Raw genomic sequence first — 23,601 nt, forward strand, 5'->3', positions numbered from 1 at the left:
AGATTTGAGTACCAGACATTACAGTTACATTTAATATCAGCAAAATAAGATATATACCAGATAGTTTATGTCTGGTATTTAACACATTGTGACAAATACATATGAAAACAAACAAAAAGGGTGCATTTAAGCATTGAACTGTTACCAAATTGTAGTATACATTCGATATGAATACAATTTGGGTGACAGATAAATAGAATGTCGCCCGTTAGGTGCTGTATTCCTACACTGACCGAATCACTGTAAATTGTAGTATACAGTTTCATGAATACAATTTGGTTTACTTAAGACACAAAGGCAAATGCAACACAGAATGTAAATATAAACATTTGAGGTATTTAATGTATAAACTCTATCATTCACCGACATAGCTTTACATTATACACTCTGTACAAAGAACGGTTAATGTATTCAACTTCGTATCTTTGTGTTAAGTATAATCATAAACCACCAATCAAGACACTTCTGTGACTGACTTAAATACACATCAACACAGGTTTCATCAGTCTGAATGTTGTTTTACAAATTTCACTAATCTTACCTGTGAAAACACATTAGAGAGTCGTCGGACTACTCATACTTTCACTAATCTAACTTGTGAAAACACATAAGAGGTTTTAGGGCGACCATATATCTATCTTCACATACTAATACCGAATTACCGTTTTACAATGCGTATATTGGTGACTGTCCGTCTGTTTATCAGTATCCTGATATTTGGGTAGTCTTTAAACCAAATTGGTAAACGTTCATCCAAGTAGTCCTTGGATTATTGACAAAGGTCAGTATCATACGTTCAAAGGCTGACGGGAATCATCATTCCTTAAAGAGACCGGATTAAGGTCAAGGACGTTTAATTAATGTTACTGCTGCAGCTGCAGAATGTTTTTATGACGAAGAAAATGTACAACCCGTTCCTTATTGAAGTTGCAACTAACAGTAAACAAGTGTTTTGACATACAATTATTTTGAAATTAATAAGTTGAAGGCGATGTTAAAAGCATTCAATGTGAAGGTTGAAAAACCTTTCCTGACTTACAGCTTTTAGATAAGTATGTCTAGGGACGTATTATTTATCGGGAGTGGTGCTTCTGTTAAAACCATTAACAACCTTGTGTACATTACTTTCAATTCAATTTTTAGAAAGCTAATACAATTGTTGCATCAATTTCTTATATAAAAGTGTTAAGTTTCAATTTGATTATAAATCAGGCGAAGATCCAGAAGACACTTTCATTGCTAACCCCGACTAGATAGTCAATCAAAGTAGAATAAATACAATACGTGGATGTTACCGAACACATTAAGTCATGAAATTAACATTTACAACAGGCGGTCATCTGTACTGTTAATGTATTATCTAAGTAGCCCTCTTTATAGTTACCTACAGCTGTACAAACGCGTTGGACGAACGCGCTCCTTTATGCCTGTTGGCTTTATTCAGCGGATGATAAGAGGCCATGTTTAATTATGCTTGTTGGCTTTATTCAGCGGATGATAAGAGGCCATGTTTAACAGGTCTCAGTACTGTTGTAGACGGCTGAATACGCTATTACACGAAGTTATTATAAAAATACAAAAATATAGTATCATACTGTTCCTATGGCAAATCAAGTTTCTTCTGTGTACATGCCTTAAACTGTATATACGTTACTCGGCATATGTATTTTGATATGTTACAGAACTTTCTAGAGAGTTGGAACATATTGTAATTTTCTCCGTTAATATCGTAACCGGTAGCACAGTGTTAGCAAGATAAATGCCACACAAATTGTAGCTCTTTTTTGAGATATGTCACCGAGTGACATGGACACTCTATCTTTAGACAACAAATGACGAATTCAAAGAGATAGTTTCTTATGAGACGAATTGTTCTTTGTAAGTCTTGGGAAGAAATTCCAACTCCTCCTTTGTCAATAACAGTCAATCAGTGTCGGGTACGAAATGACACAGGCTTAGAGGTGTAGCTCTGATATAACCGAATCGAAGATGTCCATGAAGATATCCACGTGACTCCTACACAGGAGAAGTGTCGGTCGAAATCGTATAGAACTGCTTCCACACGAACCGAGGTTGATACCTAAATAAAACATATATGTTTAAACATCATACAGTAATTTGTTATTTAAAATGACAGTGTTTTATACAGTAGTGAGTAGGTCCCTAGTATTGGTATATGTACATATACAAAAGACTACCACGCATTTAGAGGGCAATGCCTAGAAACCGAATTAATTGGATACAAAAAGAGAGTTAATTGGCCTCCACATATAAAATTTCCAATGCAATGACGGCTGTAGAAATTGTTCACCTGGTTATATAGACCACACTTTAAAGATTCATACCTTTACGTCTTAGTCTGTGGAGAATGATATCCCGTGTGTCTGCGTCCTTAACGTCAATGGAGCAGTATGTTCCAACTCCCCGAGCCTTGCTAAGTAAACCGGGGAACCTGTCCTGTAACGGGATACATTGTAGACAGTTAAAGGGGTTTCACCCTTTTGTAATGGGTCAATGTGACCACAAATCAAACAGTAATATCGACGATTTATACAAAATATTTTACCTGCACATCGTGCAACCCACTGAGAAGATGAGATCCAGTGTCTTCCACTCGATCCAAAAGATCATCCTCCTTTATAAGATTCACTACCTCCTCCAGAAAGATCAATTTAGAGGGATCGCCTAGCCACGTGTTGAAGATCCTGTGACCCTGAAATGACACAAACAAAGGTAATAGTGACATCTTTACACCTGTACCTGTTAAATTTCATGTTTGTTGTGTCCTACTTTACTTTTATTTATTACTATGATAAGTGATCATAACATCATCGAGTTGACTGATTTTTTTTATCTGTGTTGATTAAACCACGTGACCTAATTCTTGTAGACTGATTTGTGCTGATTAAATCATGTGACCTACTTTTACACTGATTTATGTTGGATAAACCACGTGGCCTACTTTTTGCTGACTAATCTATGTTTATTTAACCAATTGACCTACCTCTTGTGGTCGTAAGTGGTCTTTGTAGTAAAATCCCCCAGTAAGCATCTTTTTACTAAAGCACACAATATCTGGAGCTTCCCTAAGATTCCAGTGCTCATGCGCCCAGAACTTTCCAGTTGAACCACATCCTGTCTGCACTTCATCCAACATCAAGGGAATTTCGTGCTGGGATCAAAGAAATTAAGGAAATATGAACTTAACGGGCGTCATGATATTGATTGCTTTCAAGGTGACAATACTTATAAAATACCGATATTTGAATACTTATATTAACATTTCAGAGATAAAATAGTCTTTGGTATGTGCCTTGACCTACTTATATCATGTGTATATCTTAATCTTATCAAGTATTGACCTACATCCAGTAGTTCAGTGATATAGCCGCCCTTTTTCATATCCCTAGTTCTTCTTGATCTCTGACTTACATTCCGCCTGTCTACAGTATATCATTACTTGTCACTGCGTCTATCTATATACAACCTCACTTATTGATACGCCTATCCCCAGCGTTGACACTAATCTGTCCTTGACATATCATCATAGTACATATACAGGCACTTACGGCCGTCACCTTTACTTACTTCCTTGGCGATGTCCTGGAGTCCCTGGAAGAAGTAAGGTGTAGCATGGTTGTCCCCTCCTTCCGACTGGATCGGTTCCACGATAATCCCAGCCACTGGGCAGTCCTTTCTGTCCCAAGCATGTATACGTTCCCTCACCTAATAAATTGAACGAAAGACTACAATTAGTTCCTTGGAATATGCTACATCGAAAAATGTTTCTACTACAAATATCATTACATATTACTAACACAACTTTTCTTAATTTGGTAACTAAAATATGACTATTGTTATTATACATGTATTATTTTTCTATATTTTTATTCAGTCTTCATTCAGCAATCATACAAAAACAAATACACAGATTTAAAATAGAAATGGGTATCAATAAAGCAATAAATCAATAAAAATCAATAAATGCACACAAAACAAATAATTATGTAAGTATACGATGGGGCATGAAGCACCAAAAGAGTCCTGGAAAAAACTCTAACCAGTATATTTAGTTTGACAGCAAAATATTTGTTCAATGGCCTCACACTTCTCCACTAACTTGATACTTCATGGAGATACTCCCAAAACCTGTAAACAAAGCACAATTTAGTAGCAATACACAAGAGTAAACACAAATCAACGTCTCATAAAACCTTAAGGAAAGAAAATATGGAATGCATAAATACTATAAATATCACCTTTAGATATATACTGAAGCGGTACAATTTTGCGAAGCAAGGAGATAACATTTAATAGACAATTATATAATCCTGAGGTAAGAACTTCAGCAATTGCTAAGGTAACGATGTGCATTATGAGCTTGAGAGGACTTTGGGGGGAGTACAGTTTTAATGGAAAATCAAATGTGGTACAGGATTACAAAGGAACTGATTGCTGTTTTGATGGAAATATAGCAATGCACTGGGGAGTAGCAAATTAGGAGCGAGAATTGTATGGTTTTTCGTATAAGGCCGTATTTAAGAGGCAAATGAAGTTTGAACTTAAACTCTGTTATACCTCTTCCAAACAGCGATTCTCCTCGGCCCGGTTTTCCCGTGCGAACTGGTTCAGTGGGTACTGCAGGGTAGGGAAACTGGCAACGGGCCAATCCGGTACAGGGAAGTCTAATTTCAAGGGCCATTTGGCGTGGGTAACACCCAAAGCACCTTTATGCAAAAAAATATCTGAACGTGAATTACAAGCGACAAAAGGTACAAAGCCACGTAAAACCAATAAAACATCTAATCAAATGAGTTTATTTTGATATTTCATTGAGTAAGATTCTTTTGTTGTCAAAAACCTTGTGCTAAGTGCTTATTTCGACAACATACCCATGGTCCTTCCATGTAATCCGTTTTTGAATGATAGGACCGATAGATTAGGACATCCAGGGCCTCGACCATCAAGACACGACTGGATCTCCTCTGAGGAAATGGGCCTCCCGCCTCTTTTACGACGCTGAGGACGACAAATGGATTCAATCTTGTATGTGTATGAGACAGATTTATTTCTCCAAATATATGCATGTTAAAATGTTTGAATATTAGGTAACATAGATAGACAGGGTTTTTTAGGTTAAAACATGTACTCTGAAAGTGTTCAGGGAAAATGATAAAACAGGGTCATTTTGAATCTGTACATGTAGCTTTAATAGTGGCACAATTTTATAGGCCTTAGTTATCAGTACAGAATATGAAACTAATACAAAAAAATTATTACCTGGTATGCAATAAACATTGCCTTCTGACTGTGTTCTACTGAGCATGTTCCGCACGCCATTGTCTGGACCTGGTTAAGGCCAGAGGGAGACACCTACAAAACGAGAATTATTAAATAATGGCGTTGATTTCACAAGTTACATCATATTATCTTCGTAAACAATCATGGTTTATAACCGAATGTAGTTTAAAGTAGAGTTTTGAAACTAATACATCCTGATTGAATTGGACGAAAGTGATAACCTACCAGGCAAAACTATGTAAGCTTTAAGTACCAGCAAAGCATACCTCACAAAAAGAAAGAGCATTATATGTGAAATGATAGTGGTGTTCAATATGATAATCTGGAGTCAAACTATTCCACATGTTAACTCGTTTCCCCGAAAGGAAAGTGTGCTAGAGTTCAGTGCCCTGTACCTTCTTACTTACAAATAAAAACTATAGTTCAAATACCCATAATCTATAGTCATGGGAATTAATTAGAAGAGAGTCATGCTGAGGAGATATTTTGACTTTGATGCTTCCTAAATGTCACAACACCTCAAAACAATTCGAAAATCTAGCACCTGAATTTTAATCCTTGACCTCGTCACTATATGTGTTTAAGTGCAGCTTGTTAGATTGGTCCACACTCGACGACTATGTTTGTCTTTATCGTGATTATCATACCAATGAATGTATGCAACAATATTTCCCACGTCCATGTGACGTGCAATCCTAAAGTGCACACATGCACCTGCCCTGCCTGTATAAAACTGACATCTGTGACTCTCATTGTCTGGCCTATTGTTATTGAAACTAACGAATGCAACAATACAAACACTATATTTTATGGTAGCGCATAGAACCACACATTCCATACGGGGATTCTTGTCTTTGTGTACAGTTTATTTATTCAATCCTACTCAACTTCTCCATTAAAGTGTCATTTGGTATATATTCCTTACCACAGATTCACGGGAAATGACGTCACCGAAAGTAGCGGTACTTATATTATATGCCTTACCGAAAGAAGAGCATTCTTGAGTCGAGAGTTCCAATCCCGTGGCGGATACACTCCTAGAGCCGGACGGTTAACGAACGTAGCCTGTAAAATAGTAAACACACGATATGTTGTTACATGGATGAACAGGAACCTGACACTACATACCTAAACCACACACGGAAGGACCAAGATGATTTTCAAAAAGTCTGCATTAAACAAATGCGGCATATACGTAGCCGCTAGCTTAACAGTACATGTCAAAGGACGAATAAACACTCTCGCAGACAACACCCTGGTTCTCGTTTTGAAAATGTGACTTAACCCGGATTAGAGCTCGATTTTATGGCGGGATGGTCGATAAAGCAAAAAAAAACATTTACCATTTCACCTGGTTGATTGTCTTACCATTACACCTGGTTGATTGTCTTACCATTACACCTGGTTGATTGTCTTACCATTACACCAGGTTGATTGCGTTACTATTTCACCTGGTTGATTGTCTTACCATTATACCAGGTTGATTGTCTTACCATTATAGCTGGTTGATTGCCTTACCATTATACCAGGTTGATTGCCTTACCATTACACCTGGTTGATTGTCTTACCATTACACCTGGTGGGTTGTCTTACCATTACACCTGGTTGGTTGTCTTACCATTATACCAGGTTGATTGTCTTACCATTACACCAGGTTGATTGTCTTACCATTACACCTGGTTGATTGTATTACCATTATACCTGGTTGATTGTCTTACCATTATAGCTGGTTGATTGCCTTACCATTATACCAGGTTGATTGCCTTACCATTACACCTGGTTGATTGTCTTACCATTACACCTGGTGGGTTGTCTTACCATTACACCTGGTTGGTTGTCTTACCATTATACCAGGTTGATTGTCTTACCATTACACCAGGTTGATTGTCTTACCATTACACCTGGTTGATTGTATTACCATTATACCTGGTTGATTGTCTTACCATTACACCTGGTTGATTGTCTTACCATTACACCTGGTTGATTGTCTTACCATTACACCTGGTTGATTGTCTTACCATTACACCTGGTTGATTGTCTTACCATTACACCTGGTTGATTGTCTTACCATTACACCTGGTTGATTGTCTTACCATTATACCAGGTTGATTGTCTTACCATTACACCTGGTTGATTGTCTTACCATTACACCTGGTTGATTGTCTTACCATTATACCAGGTTGATTGTCTTACCATTACACCTGGTTGATTGTCTTACCATTACACCTGGTTGATTGTCTTACCATTACACCTGGTTGATTGTCTTACCATTATACCAGGTTGATTGTCTTACCATTATACCAGGTTGATTGCCTTACCATTATACCAGGTTGATTGTCTTACCATTACACCTGGTGGGTTGTCTTACCATTACACCTGGTTGGTTGTCTTACCATTATACCAGTTTGATTGTCGTACCATTACACCTGGTTGATTGTCTTACCATTATACCAGGTTGATTGTCTTACCATTACACCTGGTGTATTCTGTTTGTACTTTTTTAAGGTTTTTATAATGACAGTTTCGTTTTTTGAGATTTGTGAGATTACTCCTGATATTGTGTATATCCCAGTAAGCACCCTGCAGCACTCGCCTGTGATGATAGCGATCAATCGAGTGGAAATTCAGGAGAGGGTGTTTATTAACAGAGGGTAAATTAAAGAAAGAAGCCAAGAGAACCGACCCATCCGTCCCTGGTACTGTTAAACAATATTGAGGGGTATTATATCCAGTTTTCGGAGTGGCACCTTGTGTTTACGGACACTATATACCAATTTATCAAAATACAGAAATGTATCGCGTGGTCGGATCAGGTAGCCGCGAACGACTAAAAGCCACGAAACATCTCCACACAAGCCTGAACTGGCTTACACATCCACGGTTCACGAAAAAGCTTCGCTTTGTGTCAATGACCGCAAAATCACTATCACGTACGCTGCTGCCTGATTTTATCATTTATACCACAAGACACATTAGATATGTTCAACAGACCAAATGGGCTACTGGGTTACTGTATATGCTTCCCTACAATGTCTATAGCTCGGTCTCCCTTTATTAAACACAGAACACCAAATAACACTGGGAGCGATTTAAAACGATTGGGGTGGGGGTGGGGGTGGGATCGAATTCTGAAATGTGCCGTTAGTTAATTGGGTTTTTTTTTTTTTTTTTTTGTCTTTTTATCTAAACACACACATACACACCCTCATAGGCTAAAATATACACACAACTACCCGCGTGTCTTTTATCAAACATCTAGTCAGAACCTGATCTTAACAAATTAAACGAAACCATAGTTGCGTAACAAATTGATTGTGACATTGCCAAGCCTAGGTATTTAACAATATCAGGCTGCCAATCAATAAGTATATTGTGATTTGTTAGCATTGGCGGTAAATGTCCTTTATACCGTGGTATAATTACTGCCATCTAATAAACTATTTACCTGTTTGGCCTTTATAAAATCACACACATACTATTGAACTATAAGGCAACTACACCACAAGAACTTTTTCATTGAATTCGTTTTTGCACGATTGACAAAATATAACTGTTAGGTATACTAACAAGTTAGCATTATATATATAAAGAGAGAGGATATTGAATGGTTTCCCGTTTAATATAGCATATATTTCACGAGTGTGACAGAATATTGATATTTTCAAGAGTGCGAAGCACGAGTGAAAAATATCGAAATATTCTGTCATACGAGTTACAATGAGGTAAATACAAAGGTTGGCTCTGATTGGTCAAAAAACGAAAAACTTGTATTTTCACTGCTCATCGCTGCAGTGAAAATATAAGTTTTATTATTTTCATTTTTTATATTTCACTGTCTGGCAAAAATGCAATAAATGTATATATCATGTACTGTATAACATGAAAAGTGCGTTTTCGTGGCTGCTATAGAACCACGAATATATATTGTAGGTAGTATGGTTATATTGTTGATGCAAGGACTTACCACGCTGTATTGTACCTACGAAATAATTTGAAAGAAACTACACGCGATCATTTCGGGTTATACAGCAGCATGTTTCTTATGCGTGTACTACATACCCTGTTTTCATCCTTCATCAAAGCATCAAGTAGTCTGGGGTGGTTGTATCCTACAACAAAGCAACATTAATGACATCGTGGTGTGTACAAAATGTCTATCCAATGAATATCAATAGATATAAATAATTTAAGGATTGAATCTTGATTTGGTCGATTTCATGGGGTCATGAATTGAGTTGCTCTTGAGACAAATTTAATGAACTGCGAAACAGTTCTTGTTGAATTTGTCTCAAGAGCAACTCAATTCATGACCCCATGAAATCGACCAAATCAAGATTCAATCCTTATATGTCAATTGTTTTTTCTAATAAAAAAGTCGGTCTAGATATTAATGTCTCGAAGCCTGTGCAAGTCCAAATGCGGAAAAGCCCGAGGAGTTCCGGATTGTGCATGTCTAGTCGGTCGAGTAAAATAGTCCACAATGTTAGGATTAAAAACAGCATTATTTTGTCAAAATAGAAGTATTTAGCATATCACGTCTTTCATAAAATACAAGAATACGTTATAAATTTGATAATTTTAATAATTATTCCATGTTTATAACAACAATGTAGAAAAAGTGAAATCGTTCCGCGGAAGGATTTTAACCATGTATTCATACGCACTGATCAGTGTTAATCTGGTCAAATTCATGAGCAAATGAAACAGATTAAGTTTGGTAGTTTCATTGAGTCCAACTTGAGTAGAAATTGAAATATTCTACTGTGATATAAGTTTTTATCTATTGCAATATAATGGAGTATAATTATCCTACATAAAAAATCACCTATAGGAACAGAGTCGATCTTAGTTTACCAATCCTAGACATAAGTTTACCTATAGGAACTGAGGCGATCTGAGTATACAAGTCCAGCAACACATTTCCGTCCACGTCGGCAATGTAGTTGCCCTGACAGCGCTCATAGTCCACAAAAAAGTGTACCGCTTTCGTGTTCTATAATGCACAAAAGAGGAAATCACACACCCATACGTGTTAGTATTTGGCAGATATACATTAGGATATTGTTACATGACCCCATTGTCAGAGAAAACTATGCAATAATATTTTACCAATCTTAAACCCAGTACCACAATATTTGATTATGCTGACAAAATATCAAACATATGGTCTTATAAATGTGACGGTGTATTGTCACCGTAACGTCATGCTGAAATCCTATACTGGTTGTGATATCATAACCAATTTAAACCTAATTTCACACCGCCAAATCAATCTAATCCGAATGTCAGATAAACTGAAGTCTAATGTCATGTTATCAGATAAACTGAAGTCTAATGTCATATTATCAGATAAACTGAAGTCTAATGTCATATTATCAGATAAACTGAAGCCTAGTGTCACATTATCAGATAAACTGAAGCCTAGTGTCACATTATCAGATAAACTGAAGCCTAGTGTCACATTATCAGATAAACTGAAGTCTAATGTCACATTATCAGATAAACTGAAGCCTAGTGTCACATTATCAGATAAACTGAAGCCTAATGTCACATTATCAGATAAACTGAAGCCTAATGTCATATTATCAGATAAATTGAAGCCTAGTGTCACATTATCAGATAAACTGAAGCATAATGTCACATTATCAGATAAACTGAAGCCTAATGTCACATTATCAGATAAACTTAAGTCTGATGTCACACTACTGTACTAATTTAGCATAATTTCACAATACAACCATCTAATCTCACTTACATTGCCAGACAGATATGTCGCTAATATTTGACTGCCAATACGGCCTTCTCTTTCATTAGACTTACTAATTCTTACATATTTCCGATTTCATATATATTATCACAATTAAATTCATTACCTTTCACAGTATACTACCATTGAGCTTATACTAAATGATAACGGTAAAGTGTCTATATATATATATATATATAATATTGAAGCGCAAACCTACCTGAATGGTATCGAGTTCCTGAATTAGCTCACGAGAAAGGGGTCCCGGGATCTCCGTGTTGACAAAAGGACCGTCAGGTTCCAAAGGGTCTGATTTGACCACCGCTTTTGCAACAGCTGGGGTCCCATATCTCCTCAAACCTGTCAGACATTGATTTAATGAGGTGACGTCATCAATTTGAGCAGCATGTCGCGTCACAACTTCAGGGGAATGACATCACCTGAGTAAGTTTCACCAATATTTCAAGAGCAACTCTGTTGGATCACATCAAATTGTTGTCGGCAATTAATTCTAATAAATGATCATATATTGTAAGTGTTAACCAATGGAAAACGATTAATAGCCGATTCTGAGTGCAATTTGAACTGTACAAGGGTCCTGCAGATGATGTGTCACTTAAGACGGCATGAAAAAAGTAAAAGTTAAAAGGCGTAAATATTTAATCTTTTGAAGCATATTCATGGGATGTCCCACCTTTAAACCTATTAGTATCAATAGGCATTTCATTTATAAAAGTTCATCAGCTGCAGGATGAAGCAGCAGTTGTACATATGACCAGTCAGTGGGAGGTGAAGTAGAAGTTGTACATATGGTCAGTATGGTGAGGTGAAGCAGTAGTTGTACATATGGCCAGTCAGTGGGAGGTGAAGCAGCAGTTGTACATATGGTCAGTATGGGGAGGTGAAGTAGAAGTTGTACATATGGCCAGTATGGGGAGGTGAAGCAGCAGTTGTACATATGGCCAGTATGGGGAGGTGAAGCAGCAGTTGTACATATGGTCAGTATGGGGAGGTGAAGTAGAAGTTGTACATATGACCAGTCAGTGGGAGGTGAAGCAGCAGTTGTACATATGGCCAGTATGGGGAGGTGAAGCAGCAGTTGTACATATGACCAGTCAGTGGGAGGTGAAGCAGCAGTTGTACATATGGCCAGTATGGGGAGGTGAAGCAGCAGTTGTACATATGACCAGTCAGTGGGAGGTGAAGCAGCAGTTGTACATATGGTCAGTCAGTGGGAGGTGAAGCAGCAGTTGTACATATGGCCAGTATGGGGAGGTGAAGCAGCAGTTGTACATATGGTCAGTATGGGGAGGTGAAGTAGCAGTTGTACATATGGTCAGTCAGTGGGAGGTGAAGCAGTAGTTGTACATATGGTCAGTATGGTGAGGTGAAGCAGCAGTTGTACATATGGACAGTCAGGGGGAGGTGAAGCAGCAGTTGTACATATGACCAGTATGGGGAGGTGAAGCAGCAGTTGTACATATGGTCAGTATGGGGAGGTGAAGCAGTAGTTGTACATATGGTCAGTCAGGGGGAGGTGAAGTAGAAGTTGTACATATGGACAGTCAGGGAGAGGTGAAGCAGTAGTTGTACATATGGTCAGTCAGGGAGAGGTGAAGCAGTAGTTGTACATATGACCAGTCAGTGGGAGGTGAAGTAGCAGTTGTACATATGGTCAGTCAGTGGGAGGTGAAGCAGTAGTTGTACATATGGTCAGTATGGTGAGGTGAAGCAGCAGTTGTACATATGGTCAGTATGGGGAGGTGAAGCAGCAGTTGTACATATGGTCAGTCAGTGGGAGGTGAAGCAGTAGTTGTACATATGGTCAGTATGGGGAGGTGAAGCAGCAGTTGTACATATGGTCAGTATGGGGAGGTGAAGCAGTAGTTGTACATATGGTCAGTATGGGGAGGTGAAGCAGCAGTTGTACATATGGCCAGTATGGGGAGGTGAAGCAGTAGTTGTACATATGGTCAGTATGGGGAGGTGAAGCAGCAGTTGTACATATGACCAGTCAGTGGGAGGTGAAGCAGTAGTTGTACATATGGTCAGTATGGGGGAGGTGAAGCAGTAGTTGTACATATGGTCAGTATGGGGAGGTGAAGCAGTAGTTGTACATATGACCAGTCAGTGGGAGGTGAAGCAGCAGTTGTACATATGACCAGTCAGTGGGAGGTGAAGCAGTAGTTGTACATATGGTCAGTATGGGGGAGGTGAAGCAGTAGTTGTACATATGGCCAGTATGGGGAGGTGAAGCAGTAGTTGTACATATGGTCAGTATGGGGGAGGTGAAGCAGTAGTTGTACATATGGTCAGTATGGGGAGGTGAAGCAGTAGTTGTACATATGGCCAGTATGGGGAGGTGAAGCAGAAGTTGTACATATGGACAGTATGGGGAGGTGAAGCAGCAGTTGTACATATGGCCAGTCAGTGGGAGGTGAAGCAGCAGTTGTACATATGGACAGTCAGGGGGAGGTGAAGCAGTAGTTGTACATATGGCCAGTCAGGGGGAGGTGAAGTAGCAGTTGTACATATGGTCAGTTAGGGGGAGGTGAAGTAGCAGTTGTACATATGGCCAGTATGAGGAGGTGAAGCAGCAGTTGTACATATGGTCAGTATGGGGGAGGTGAAGCAGCAGTTGTACATATGGTCAGTATGGGGGAGGTGAAGCAGTAGTTGTACATATGGTCAGTCAGGGGGAGGTGAAGCAGTAGTTGTACATATGACCAGTCAGGGGGAGGTGAAGCAGCAGTTGTACATATGGTCAGTATGGGGGAGGTGAAGCAGCAGTTGTACATATGGTCAGTATGGGGGAGGTGAAGCAGTAGTTGTACATATGACCAGTCAGGGGGAGGTGAAGCAGCAGTTGTACATATGGCCAGTATGAGGAGGTGAAGCAGCAGTTGTACATATGACCAGTCAGTGGGAGGTGAAGCAGTAGTTGTACATATGACCAGTCAGGGGGAGGTGAAGCAGCAGTTGTACATATGGTCAGTATGGGGGAGGTGAAGCAGCAGTTGTACATATGGTCAGTATGGGGGAGGTGAAGCAGTAGTTGTACATATGACCAGTCAGGGGGAGGTGAAGCAGCAGTTGTACATATGACCAGTCAGGGGGAGGTGAAGCAGCAGTTGTACATATGGTCAGTTAGGGGGAGGTGAAGTAGCAGTTGTACATATGGTCAGTTAGGGGGAGGTGAAGCAGTAGTTGTACATATGGCCAGTCAGGGGGAGGTGAAGTAGCAGTTGTACATATGGTCAGTTAGGGGGAGGTGAAGCAGTAGTTGTACATATGGTCAGTATGGGGAGGTGAAGTAGAAGTTGTACATATGACCAGTCAGTGGGAGGTGAAGCAGCAGTTGTACATATGACCAGTCAGGGGGAGGTGAAGCAGCAGTTGTACATATGGCCAGTCAGGGGGAGGTGAAGCAGCAGTTGTACATATGACCAGTCAGTGGGAGGTGAAGCAGTAGTTGTACATATGGTCAGTATGGGGGAGGTGAAGCAGTAGTTGTACATATGGCCAGTCAGTGGGAGGTGAAGTAGAAGTTGTACATATGGTCAGTATGGGGAGGTGAAGCAGCAGTTGTACATATGGTCAGTATGGGGAGGTGAAGCAGCAGTTGTACATATGGTCAGTATGGGGAGGTGAAGCAGCAGTTGTACATATGGACAGTTAGGGGAGGTGAAGCAGTAGTTGTACATATGGTCAGTCAGTGGGAGGTGAAGCAGTAGTTGTACATATGGCCAGTCAGGGGGAGGTGAAGTAGCAGTTGTACATATGGACAGTTAGGGGAGGTGAAGCAGTAGTTGTACATATGACCAGTCAGTGGGAGGTGAAGCAGCAGTTGTACATATGGTCAGTCAGTGGGAGGTGAAGCAGTAGTTGTACATATGGCCAGTCAGGGGGAGGTGAAGTAGCAGTTGTACATATGGTCAGTTAGGGGGAGGTGAAGCAGTAGTTGTACATATGGCCAGTCAGGGGGAGGTGAAGTAGCAGTTGTACATATGGTCAGTTAGGGGGAGGTGAAGCAGCAGTTGTACATATGGCCAGTCAGGGGGAGGTGAAGCAGCAGTTGTACATATGACCAGTCAGGGGGAGGTGAAGTAGCAGTTGTACATATGACCAGTCAGGGGGAGGTGAAGCAGCAGTTGTACATATGACCAGTATGGGGAGGTGAAGCAGCAGTTGTACATATGGTCAGTATGGGGAGGTGAAGTAGAAGTTGTACATATGGTCAGTCAGGGGGAGGTGAAGTAGAAGTTGTACATATGGCCAGTCAGGGGGAGGTGAAGCAGTAGTTGTACATATGGCCAGTCAGTGGGAGGTGAAGTAGAAGTTGTACATATGGTCAGTCAGGGGGAGGTGAAGTAGAAGTTGTACATATGGTCAGTCAGGGGGAGGTGAAGCAGCAGTTGTACATATGACCAGTCAGGGGGAGGTGAAGCAGTAGTTGTACATATGGCCAGTCAGTGGGAGGTGAAGCAGCAGTTGTACATATGGTCAGTATGGGGGAGGTGAAGCAGCAGTTGAAAATATGACCAGTCAGGGGGAGGTGAAGTAGCAGTTGTACATATGACCAGTCAGGGGGAGGTGAAGTAGTAGTTGTACATATGGACAGTCAGGGGGAGGTGAAGTAGAAGTTGTACATATGACCAGTCAGGGGGAGGTGAAGCAGCAGTTGTACATATGACCAGTCAGGGGGAGGTGAAGCAGTAGTTGTACATATGGCCAGTCAGTGGGAGGTGAAGCAGCAGTTGTACATATGGTCAGTATGGGGGAGGTGAAGCAGCAGTTGAAAATATGACCAGTCAGGGGGAGGTGAAGTAGCAGTTGTACATATGACCAGTCAGGGGGAGGTGAAGTAGTAGTTGTACATATGGACAGTCAGGGGGAGGTGAAGTAGAAGTTGTACATATGACCAGTCAGGGGGAGGTGAAGCAGCAGTTGTACATATGACCAGTCAGGGGGAGGTGAAGCAGCAGTTGTACATATGGCCAGTCAGGGGGAGGTGAAGTAGAAGTTGTACATATGGTCAGTTAGGGGGAGGTGAAGCAGCAGTTGTACATATGGCCAGTCAGGGGGAGGTGAAGCAGCAGTTGTACATATGGCCAGTCAGGGGGAGGTGAAGCAGCAGTTGTACATATGGCCAGTCAGGGGGAGGTGAAGTAGAAGTTGTACATATGGTCAGTTAGGGGGAGGTGAAGCAGCAGTTGTACATATGGCCAGTCAGGGGGAGGTGAAGCAGCAGTTGTACATATGGCCAGTCAGGGGGAGGTGAAGCAGCAGTTGTACATATGGTCAGTTAGGGGGAGGTGAAGTAGAAGTTGTACATATGGTCAGTATGGGGAGGTGAAGCAGTAGTTGTACATATGACCAGTCAGGGGGAGGTGAAGCAGCAGTTGTACATATGGCCAGTCAGTGGGAGGTGAAGCAGTAGTTGTACATATGGTCAGTATGGGGAGGTGAAGCAGCAGTTGTACATATGGTCAGTATGGGGAGGTGAAGCAGTAGTTGTACATATGGTCAGTCAGGGGGAGGTGAAGCAGCAGTTGTACATATGGACAGTTAGGGGGAGGTGAAGCAGTATTTGTACATATGGCCAGTATGGGGAGGTGAAGCAGCAGTTGTACATATGGTCAGTCAGTGGGAGGTGAAGCAGTAGTTGTACATATGGCCAGTCAGTGGGAGGTGAAGCAGTAGTTGTACATATGGTCAGTATGGGGAGGTGAAGCAGCAGTTGTACATATGACCAGTCAGGGGGAGGTGAAGCAGTAGTTGTACATATGGTCAGTATGGGGAGGTGAAGTAGAAGTTGTACATATGGACAGTTAGGGGGAGGTGAAGCAGTAGTTGTACATATGGCCAGTCAGTGGGAGGTGAAGCAGCAGTTGTACATATGGCCAGTATGGGGAGGTGAAGTAGAAGTTGTACATATGGACAGTTAGGGGGAGGTGAAGCAGAAGTTGTACATATGGTCAGTCAGTGGGAGGTGAAGCAGCAGTTGTACATATGGTCAGTCAGTGGGAGGTGAAGCAGTAGTTGTACATATGGCCAGTCAGTGGGAGGTGAAGTAGAAGTTGTACATATGGTCAGTATGGGGAGGTGAAGCAGTAGTTGTACATATGGTCAGTATGGTGAGGTGAAGCAGCAGTTGTACATATGGACAGTTAGGGGAGGTGAAGCAGCAGTTGTACATATGGCCAGTCAGGGGGAGGTGAAGCAGCAGTTGTACATATGGTCAGTATGGGGAGGTGAAGCAGTAGTTGTACATATGGTCAGTATGGTGAGGTGAAGCAGCAGTTGTACATATGGACAGTTAGGGGAGGTGAAGCAGCAGTTGTACATATGGCCAGTCAGGGGGAGGTGAAGCAGCAGTTGTACATATGGTCAGTATGGGGGAGGTGAAGCAGCAGTTGTACATATGGTCAGTATGGGGGAGGTGAAGCAGCAGTTGTACATATGGTCAGTATGGGGAGGTGAAGCAGTAGTTGTACATATGGTCAGTATGGGGGAGGTGAAGCAGCAGTTGTAGATATGGACAGTTAGGGGAGGTGAAGCAGCAGTTGTACATATGGCCAGTCAGTGGGAGGTGAAGCAGTAGTTGTACATATGGTCAGTATGGGGGAGGTGAAGCAGTAGTTGTACATATGGTCAGTATGAGGAGGTGAAGCAGCAGTTGTACATATGGCCTGTCAGTGGGAGGTGAAGCAGTAGTTGTACATATGGTCAGTATGGGGAGGTGAAGCAGCAGTTGTACATATGGCCAGTCAGTGGGAGGTGAAGCAGCAGTTGTACATATGGCCAGTATGGGGAGGTGAAGCAGTAGTTGTACATATGGTCAGTATGGGGAGGTGAAGCAGCAGTTGTACATATGACCAGTCAGTGGGAGGTGAAGCAGTAGTTGTACATATGGTCAGTATGGGGGAGGTGAAGCAGCAGTTGTACATATGGTCAGTATGGGGAGGTGAAGCAGTAGTTGTACATATGGTCAGTATGGGGGAGGTGAAGCAGCAGTTGTACATATGGTCAGTATGGGGAGGTGAAGCAGCAGTTGTACATATGGTCAGTATGGTGAGGTGAAGCAGCAGTTGTACATATGGTCAGTATGGGGGAGGTGAAGCAGAAGTTGTACATATGGACAGTCAGGGGGAGGTGAAGTAGAAGTTGTACATATGGTCAGTATGGTGAGGTGAAGCAGCAGTTGTACATATGGTCAGTTAGGGGGAGGTGAAGCAGCAGTTGTACATATGGTCAGTATGGGGGAGGTGAAGCAGAAGTTGTACATTGCAAACGTACATAAATGCTTACACATTGAGTTATCTAGTAGTGTGTGATGTATGTTACGTCATTTGAACCAGTAAATCAATACCGTCAACCAATAAAACAATACCGTCAACCAGTAAATCAATACCGTCAACCAATATAACAATACCGTCAACCAGTAAATCAATACCGTCAACCAATATAACAATACCGTCAACCAGTAAATCAATACCGTCAACCAATAAAACAATACCGTCAACCAGTAAATCAATACCGTCAACCAATATAACAATACCGTCAACCAATAAATCAATACCGTCAACCAATAAAACAATACCGTCAACCAGTAAATCAATACCGTCAACCAATATAACAATACCGTCAACCAGTAAATCAATACCGTCAACCAATAAAACAATACCGTAAACCAATTAATCAATACTGTCAACCAATAAAACAGTACCGTCAACCAGTAAATCAATACCGTCAACCAATAAAACAATACCGTCAACCAATAAATCAATACCGTCATCCAATAAAACAATACCGTCAACCAATAAATCAATACCGTCAACCAATAAAACAATACCGTCAACCAGTAAATCAATACCGTCAACCAATTAAACAATACTGTCAACCAATAAAATAATACCGTCAACAAATAAAACAATACTTTCAACCAATAAATAAATACCGTCAACCAGTAAATCAATACCGTCAACCAATAAAACAATACCGTCAACCAATAAAACAATACCGTCAACCAATAAATCAATACCGTCATCCAATAAAACAATACCGTCAACCAATAAATCAATACCGTCAACCAATAAAACAATACCGTCAACCAGTAAATCAATACCGTCAACCAATAAAACAATACTGTCAACCAATAAATCAATACCGTCATCCAATAAAACAATACCGTCAACCAATAAATCAATACCGTCAACCAATAAAACAATACCGTCAACCAGTAAATCAATACCGTCAACCAATAAAACAATACTGTCAACCAATAAAATAATACCGTCAACCAATAAAACAATACTTTCAACCAATAAATAAATACCGTCAACCAATAAAACAATACCGTCAACCAATAAAACAAAACAATATCATCAACCAATAAACAGAAGCGCCAATCAAACGATACCATCAACCAATAAACAAGAGTCAATACCGTCAAACTAGAAAACAATACCTTCAAACAATAAAATGATACCCTCAAACAATAACACAAAGACTTCAAACAATAAAACAATACCGCCAAACAATAAAAAAAAATACCGTCAAACAATAAAATAATACCATCAAACAATAAAACAATACCGCCAAACAATTAAATAATAGTGTTAGATAACATCTGAAGTGAAAACACAATTCAAATAAAAAGAGACCATATATCATGAAATGTCAGTCAAATGTATGAAGGAAATATTGGTCATTGTAAATTGCAATGTTCAACTGGGTGACCCTGCCATGCAGATAATACCAGATTGATCCGTGTCAAGGCTGAACACAATGACATACGACCAGTCGACCAGGCTCTACTCATTTTCTGGTACACAAACTAAGCATGTATTCATTGTTTTTGTACCACAGTACACTTTTTACACCGTGTGCTTTACGATGTTAACATGTACTTGGCCATCTTGAGATCGCTGTGACTTCCCTATCTCATGAAGACTAGTGTTTTATGTACTCTAACACTACACGACCAGACCTGGTCAGGTAAGACATCGTAAGACAGGGGAAACTTTTCAGATATCATACTTTCGTATTAAAGTAGTAATAACTGCCAATTTAAGTATATGAGAGTGCACATGAAAGAATTGGTCCACATAACACAAACGTAATTATATATACATTTGACCGCTTTATGACTATAATACAGGCCTAGGGTATACCGATTGATATCTTACACTGTAGTAGTGTAGTCATTCTCACATTCCATTCATAATGCAGATGGCAAAAAGCCAGGTGAACTAAAACAGTTCGACAATTACAAACATATATTTACCATTGCATGGCACTGACACTATATAACCCTACCAATTCAGTTGCGAGTTCACCTATGGTAAGATACATATATAAAACATTACAGTCTAAGGTGAAAATGCCCTCCGTTCACCTATGGTAAGATACATATATAAAACATTACAGTCTAAGGTGAAAATGCCCTCCGTTCACCTATGGTAAGATACATATATAAAACATTACAGTCTAAGGTGAAAATGCCCTCCGTTCACCTATGGTAAGATACATATATAAAACATTACAGTCTAAGGTGAAAATGCCCTTCGTTCACCTATGGTAAGATACATATATAAAACATTACAGTCCAAGGTGAAAATGCCCTCCGTTCACCTATGGTAAGATACATATATAAAACATTACAGTCTAAGGTGAAAATGCCCTTCGTTCACCTATGGTAAGATACATATATAAAACATTACAGTCTAAGGTGAAAATGCCCTCCGTTCACCGATGGTAAGATACATATATAAAACATTACAGTCTAAGGTGAAAATGCCCTCCGTTCACCTATGGTAAGATACATATATAAAACATTACAGTCTAAGGTGAAAATGCCCTTCGTTCACCTATGGTAAGATACATATATAAAACATTACAGTCTAAGGTGAAAATGCCCTCCGTTCACCTATGGTAAGATACATATATAAAACATTACAGTCTAAGGTGAAAATGCCCTTCGTTCACCTAAAGTAAGATATATATAAAACATTACAGTCTAAGGTGAAAATGCCCTCCGTTCACCTATGGTAAGATACATATATAAAACATTACAGTCTAAGGTGAAAATGCCCTCCGTTCACCTATGGTAAGATACATATATAAAACATTACAGTCTAAGGTGAAAATGCCCTCCGTTCACCTATGGTAAGATACATATATAAAACATTACAGTCTAAGGTGAAAATGCCCTTCGTTCACCTATGGTAAGATACATATATAAAACATTACAGTCTAAGGTGAAAATGCCCTTTGTTCACCTATGGTAAGATATATATAAAACATTACAGTCTAAGGTGAAAATGCCCTCCGTTCACCTATGGTAAGATACATATATAAAACATTACAGTCTAAGGTGAAAATGCCCTTCGTTCACCTATGGTAAGATACATATATAAAACATTACAGTCTAAGGTGAAAATGCCCTTTGTTCACCTATGGTAAGATATATATAAAACATTACAGTCTAAGGTGAAAATGCCCTCCGTTCACCTATGGTAAGATACATATATAAAACATTACAGTCTAAGGTGAAAATGCCCTCCGTTCACCTATGGTAAGATACATATATAAAACATTACAGTCTAAGGTGAAAATGCCCTTCGTTCACCTAAAGTAAGATATATATAAAACATTACAGTCTAAGGTGAAAATGCCCTCCGTTCACCTATGGTAAGATACATATATAAAACATTACAGTCTAAGGTGAAAATGCCCTTCGTTCACCTATGGTAAGATACATATATAAAACATTACAGTCTAAGGTGAAAATGCCCTTTGTTCACCTATGGTAAGATATATATAAAACATTACAGTCTAAGGTGAAAATGCCCTCCGTTCACCTATGGTAAGATACATATATAAAACATTACAGTCTAAGGTGAAAATGCCCTCCGTTCACCTATGGTAAGATACATATATAAAACATTACAGTCTAAGGTGAAAATGCCCTTCGTTCACCTAAAGTAAGATATATATAAAACATTACAGTCTAAGGTGAAAATGCCCTCCGTTCACCTATGGTAAGATACATATATAAAACATTACAGTCTAAGGTGAAAATGCCCTCCGTTCACCTATGGTAAGATACATATATAAAACATTACAGTCTAAGGTGAAAATGCCCTTTGTTCACCTATGGTAAGATATATATAAAACATTACAGTCTAAGGTGAAAATGCCCTCCGTTCACCTATGGTAAGATACATATATAAAACATTACAGTCTAAGGTGAAAATGCCCTTCGTTCACCTATGGTAAGATACATATATAAAACATTACAGTCTAAGGTGAAAATGCCCTTTGTTCACCTATGGTAAGATATATATAAAACATTACAGTCTAAGGTGAAAATGCCCTTTGTTCACCTATGGTAAGATACATATATAAAACATTACAGTCTAAGGTGAAAATGCCCTTCGTTCACCTAAAGTAAGATATATATAAAACATTACAGTCTAAGGTGAAAATGCCCTCCGTTCACCTATGGTAAGATATATATATAAAACATTACAGTCTAAGGTGAAAATGCCCTCCGTTCACCTATAGTAAGATATATATAAAACATTACAGTCTAAGGTGAAAATGCCCTCCGTTCACCTATGGTAAGATACATATATAAAACATTACAGTCTAAGGTGAAAATGCCCTCCGTTCACCTATGGTAAGATATATATAAAACATTACAGTCTAAGGTGAAAATGCCCTTCGTTCACCTATGGTAAGATATATACATAACACCCCACGTGTGACTATTATCATGTAACGTGGTCATGTCTCGACTGCTTTCTGAAATTAATTTTTATTTTCCTTATGGATTTGATTATTTTTACACATGTAATGTTTCGAATATTGGCAATTCTTTAAAGTTTAAGTTTTTGAAATATGGTTAATACACAGAGTCTAGAATGACATTCGTGCATTTGTTTAATTTATAGACAATGGCCGATACAAATTTTGAATTAGGTTTGTTAAAAATTTATTAGTTCCCACTATCCTTATGATATAATGTTTGTCTAATTTTAAACTTTAAATAGACACTTCACTTAAATGTTTAATACTACATTGTAAAACCTTCCTTGTCAAATACCTATAGTATAATCTTTGGTAGTAACGTGCGCTAATAAGATGACTAATCCATCGTTTTGTCGGTGAACGGTTTAAGCAGACTTACCCCGTGTAACGGTAGACACACATGATCGTACTGAGCACAGTGCTGCCATGGCTGATTCTACACAATGTGACTGGAAAGGCACTCGGCACTGGTTTAAACAGGATCCTACTGGGAGTGTTAATCAACTAATGTCAAGGCTACAACTGCGCAGTAACCATGGAAGCAGGGGACAAAGCCAAATCCTCCCTTGACCTGCCCGTATAATTTGTCAAATTACACTGTTTGCCAATAACATACTTGCTGTGGAATAATAGTAGAGTCTTATGACATATTTGAAATAGTTGGTATTTATTTTCACCTGTTTTCAGGTGCAGATTGTTTTGTCTACGTGCAATAACAGTCCGTGTGTGACATGTTA

At 39.6% G+C, this 23,601-nt stretch overlaps 1 protein-coding gene across 2 annotated transcripts; it reads right to left on the bottom strand.

Moving 5' to 3' along the window:
* Positions 1 to 316: 316 nt before the first annotated feature.
* LOC117324156 (4-aminobutyrate aminotransferase, mitochondrial-like) lies at positions 317 to 23,373 on the bottom strand. Of its 2 annotated transcripts, XR_004531939.1 has the most exons (14): positions 23,244 to 23,373; positions 11,268 to 11,407; positions 10,177 to 10,294; positions 9,361 to 9,410; positions 6,286 to 6,366; positions 5,281 to 5,373; positions 4,893 to 5,019; positions 4,579 to 4,727; positions 3,589 to 3,726; positions 3,005 to 3,172; positions 2,567 to 2,713; positions 2,346 to 2,457; positions 1,510 to 2,080; positions 317 to 1,462 (listed from the first exon to the last, which is right to left on the bottom strand). XR_004531939.1 is itself a non-coding variant. In XM_033879865.1 (13 exons), exons 1-13 carry the CDS (start codon positions 23,290 to 23,292, stop codon positions 1,956 to 1,958), a joined length of 1,497 nt encoding a protein of 498 aa, XP_033735756.1. In that variant the 5' UTR covers positions 23,293 to 23,373; the 3' UTR covers positions 317 to 1,955. The 2 variants fall into 2 exon arrangements, 1 of the variants encoding a protein (XP_033735756.1); XM_033879865.1 differs by having other exon boundaries at positions 317 to 2,080.
* Between the last annotated feature and the right edge of the window lie 228 nt (positions 23,374 to 23,601).

The sequence above is a fragment of the Pecten maximus genome, chromosome 1 (genome assembly GCF_902652985.1).
Source record: "Pecten maximus chromosome 1, xPecMax1.1, whole genome shotgun sequence".
Classification (NCBI taxonomy): domain Eukaryota; kingdom Metazoa; phylum Mollusca; class Bivalvia; order Pectinida; family Pectinidae; genus Pecten; species Pecten maximus.

Coding starts and splice junctions, on each gene's coding strand:
- LOC117324156 (XM_033879865.1), bottom strand. CDS start 23,292: ATGGCAGCACTGTGCTCAGTACGATCATGTGTGTCTACCGTTACACGG. Junction 9,411..10,176: donor GATCGCCTCAGTTCCTATAG/GTAAACTTATGT, acceptor GCTTTGTTGTAG/GATACAACCACCCCAGACTA. Junction 2,458..2,566: donor GTGGGTTGCACGATGTGCAG/GTAAAATATTTT, acceptor ATCCCGTTACAG/GACAGGTTCCCCGGTTTACT.